The sequence below is a fragment of the Egretta garzetta genome, unplaced genomic scaffold (assembly GCF_000687185.1).
Source record: "Egretta garzetta isolate BGI_Z169 unplaced genomic scaffold, ASM68718v1 scaffold34, whole genome shotgun sequence".
In the NCBI taxonomy this organism is placed as follows: Eukaryota; Metazoa; Chordata; class Aves; order Pelecaniformes; family Ardeidae; genus Egretta; species Egretta garzetta.
This window is the reverse complement of record NW_009259586.1, coordinates 4,821,217-4,824,890: the sequence shown is the minus strand read 5'-3', so window position 1 is coordinate 4,824,890 and position 3,674 is coordinate 4,821,217. Positions and strand designations below refer to the sequence as shown.

At 44.8% G+C, this 3,674-nt stretch overlaps 2 protein-coding genes across 2 annotated transcripts in view; one reads left to right on the top strand and one right to left on the bottom strand.

Annotated features, from left to right (window-relative positions):
- The window catches only part of EME1 (essential meiotic structure-specific endonuclease 1), a 5,266-nt gene extending 5,012 nt beyond the window's left edge, over positions 1-254 (bottom strand). Inside the window, exon 1 of the mRNA XM_009637784.2 lies at positions 234-254. Coding sequence (XP_009636079.2) covers positions 234-254 — 21 coding nt within the window. The remainder of the gene's footprint in view (positions 1-233) is intronic.
- Positions 255-1,793: 1,539 nt separating this feature from the next.
- MRPL27 (mitochondrial ribosomal protein L27) lies at positions 1,794-3,674 on the top strand (the record flags this gene model as incomplete). Its single annotated transcript, XM_035893382.1, has 3 exons — positions 1,794-1,980; positions 2,712-2,779; positions 3,253-3,674. Coding segments are annotated over 3 exons (462 nt in total), but the record flags the coding sequence as incomplete, so codon positions are not given.

Genomic DNA, 3,674 nt, shown 5'->3' with positions numbered 1-3,674 from the left:
AAATGGCGGGGCGGGGGCGGCTGTGTGAGTGAGGGGCTAACCCCCCCACCTCCAGCTTCACCCCTCCGCGGGGCAGGGAAGGGAGGGATCCGGATGTGGGGCGGGAGGCTGAGTTGGAGAGGGGATACCCCGGGGGAGATCACTGCCGGTAGCTCGGGGTCGAAGCCTTTACCTCAGTCCGCGTCTTGGCTGAGGGGATGCTGTTGTGAAATGGGAGGGTTTCAAGCCCTAACGGTATCGCATCGCGGGGTCATTCGTGCGGAAAGGGGCCTCGGGTGGTTTATAGTGCAACCTGCTGAAAGCAGGGTCAGCTCTGAGGTGGGACCGAGGTGCTGAAGGTTTCATCCCTTCTGGCTTCGAAAATCTCCGGGGATGTGGAGTGCACAACCTCTCTGTGCTGCTGCTTGACCGCCCTCATGGTGAAAATATCTTTGGAAAAACAGTATTCACATGCATTAGGTAGACACCAAACAGCGAGGGGTGCTGCTTTCTCCTTGTGCAGTGCCATAGTCAGGAGGCTTTAAAAATCCCTTTTTTTAATCTAGAAGCGTTACAGGCAGAAATACCCTCCTGGTTTCTTTGGCGGGACATGAGAATTGTGAAGTTTTTCCACTGACTGCCAACATGACTTCAGTCAAGTTACAAACTGTCTCAGTCTTCTCTAGATAACTGCTTTTCCCTGCATGTCTGGTGCTCTGAGGTTCATTTTTTTGTTAGCAAGCTTCTTTCATGCAACACCAAATGTCATCCTGGAATCAACCTGTTGGGAGTTTTTTGGGGTTTTTTATAAAAGTTAATTGGACTGTAACTTTGTAGAATTTGTGTATGTGAAACTCTCATTCGTCTTTGCCTACTTCCCTGTAGTTTGTCAAGTCCAGAGCCTTTCTTTTACTTGATGGTTAAGCTCCTGAAATTAAGGGGGTTTTGTAGAGCAATTGCCCTTTTCTCAACAATATTTCTAGCTCACTGAGTATCTGTGTTAATTTAATTTAAGATTAAATTAATTCTGTGGTTTTACTCAGGGTAAGAAAAGAAAAATGTTATGATAACCACTCTTCCACTAACCTGCTGCTTAAGAGGTTGAATAGAGGGATTTGGAAAAATTGGTTTTGCCTGCTAACTGCATGAAAGGAGGTACTGAAGAGATTTTTAAAAAGAACTAGTTATATCTCAATCATTTTTTTACAGACAGAAGTTCACTAGCTTTCTTTATAAGAAAACCAGTGTGTTTTCTGTCAGTGTCTTTGTTTAAGGAAGAAGTTTGTGGCGTGGATAAATATTTTGTGTTCCAGAGGCAATCAGTATCTGTAACAACTGATGGTTTTTTTCCTTGACTTCTCCTGATTGTAACTCAAAGTTTTGCACAAAATGCTTCAATTAGTATGTTCAGGGTAGCAGTTCTATATATTTTCCTGAATTGGAGTCTTCTCAGATTTCAAAATATTACTGTGTAAGTAAATGCCATTTGATCGAAGGGGAAACTGAAACAGAGATCACAGCTTGTCTTCTTAAAGCAATGTAAGGCCAATCCACAACTGATAACTTCTGCACCTCATGGTACAAGGCCTTGCTGAAAAATGAATTTATGGACATCCTTTAACATCGTTGCCAAGAGTTTTATTCCTCCCTGGGCAGCAGCAGCAGCACTTAAAATGTGGCCTCTTTGCAGGGCACTTATGCCATGGCGGTCTAATTATAGTTTATCTTGAAAGTACTTTTTTTTCCCCCGCCCTCAGAGCTTTCTTTTGCCTTTAGTTTTAAAGCCTGTATTAGTTGACATCCTTTAAATCTGAAAAAAGAAAGCATGTATAATAGGTTTTTTTTCAGCTGACATTGTTGTTCTTGCTCCAAATCTAGTTCTAACTGCTCCACAAACAAGCCTGGTTGCTGTCAGATGTGCTTCTAAGAAAACCGGGGGCAGCTCAAAAAATTTAGGAGGCCGCAGCCCCGGGAAGCGCTACGGATTCAAAAAAGTAGAAGGTAAGTCTGAGTATCTGCTGAGTCTTATTTGCATTTCATTGGGTTCTTCACAGCTTCTCCCCTGGTACGGGTGTCAGTTGTTGAGTGTTTCAACAGGAGGTGGCCAGGGCATTCTTCCAAGAGAAAGGAAAGGGGAGGTTTAGTGAAACCTTGTGATCAAGGGCAGCCGGCAGGAGGGCAGGGTGAGTCAGCCTCCCTCCCCGATGGGCCCACGAGCGGCCAGCCGAAATTACCTACAGAAAATGTACTTTGATTCTAACTTTGCCTCTCTGCAGCCCCTGGGAAGAGGGTACGCTGTGGGACACCTAATAACTTAAGTGCACTTTCCCCCCACGCTGTGTTGAAAAGCCGGGCATTTTAGATATTTACAAAGGGGAGAATTATGAGGCTTAGCAGAAGCCAAAGTACAGATTCTTGCAGCTGAGTGCTGAATAATTATTAGCCTTGCCGATGAAAACATATCGATATAAAAGGTAATAAAGCAAAATGCCTCGTACCCTAGAAGTAATCTTTTCAAAGACTCAAATTGCTTTTTGCCATTGTATATCAATTGCCCTTTATTTCCTGCTAACAGCATTTTTGTTTAGATGCTTTTTAGCATTTAGAAGTAATTTTTCCTTAGAAAATTCCTACAGAAAGCTGGGGTTTGTAAGTCCTGGAACCATTTGTGTTCTGCCAGGGCTTCGGAGAGCTCTGATTCTCTGCAGTCTGACTCTGTCACTCTGTTACAGGAACATTTGTGCACGCAGGCAACATTTTGGCTACGCAGCGGTTGATACGCTGGCATCCAGGGGCTCACGTAAGTTGCTTTTCCATCTCTTCCTTGGTTCTCAGAGAACAGCAGCCCGCAACAAAGTCCTGTGCTCTGTGCCTCTTCTCTTTCAAGCTTGTTCTTAATGCTCTTCCCTATGTTCTTTATAATCCTGAAATTGGGTTTCACTAGCTGATATTTCTTAGTCACAGAGCCTGCTCAGAGTCACAGCCGTGCCTGTGTGACTGAGGAAAGGACTGAAAGTTAAGGGTATTCCCAAATGCTTCTGTGACCAAACTGGGTTCTTGTGCTTCAGGGTGGAAATGGTATCTCCTCCCTTGTCATGAGCACTGTTGCATTCTGATTGCTGGAAGCAAGTAACGTGGTTTTCTTTTACTTTAAAATACAGAGCAACAGATGCTGTTGAAGCCGGGATATCAAACAAGGCAGATCAGTGATCAGATCTGCTTTCGTGGTGGACCTCCAGTCTTTCCTTTCTAACACTTCTCATGCTTTTCCAGGTGGGGATGGGCCGTAACAAGACACTCTATGCCCTAGAGGACGGGATTGTGAGATATACCAAAGAGGTCTACGTACCACTGCCCCGCAGCAGCGAGAGCAGGGAATTGATCTGTAATCTACCCAGAGGAGCAGTTCTTTATAAAACCTTTATCAACGTTATCCCTACCACAGAAGTAGGAAGCTTTAAACTGGTCACCATGCTCTAAGCCTCCTGTGTCACGTACAGATGGATGGGAAGGAATGGCTGGGACAGACCACTCTGGCTGGACTGGCATCTGAGGACAGGAGTATTCTGGCTCTGAAAACAGCAGTTTAGGACTTGGTTTTCTTGCTCCTAAAGCACACGTAGTCAGTGCTCAGGCACTGGGATCACCTGCTGGCATTTGTAAGTGTGTTTAATAAACACTGCGGGGCTGCTGAA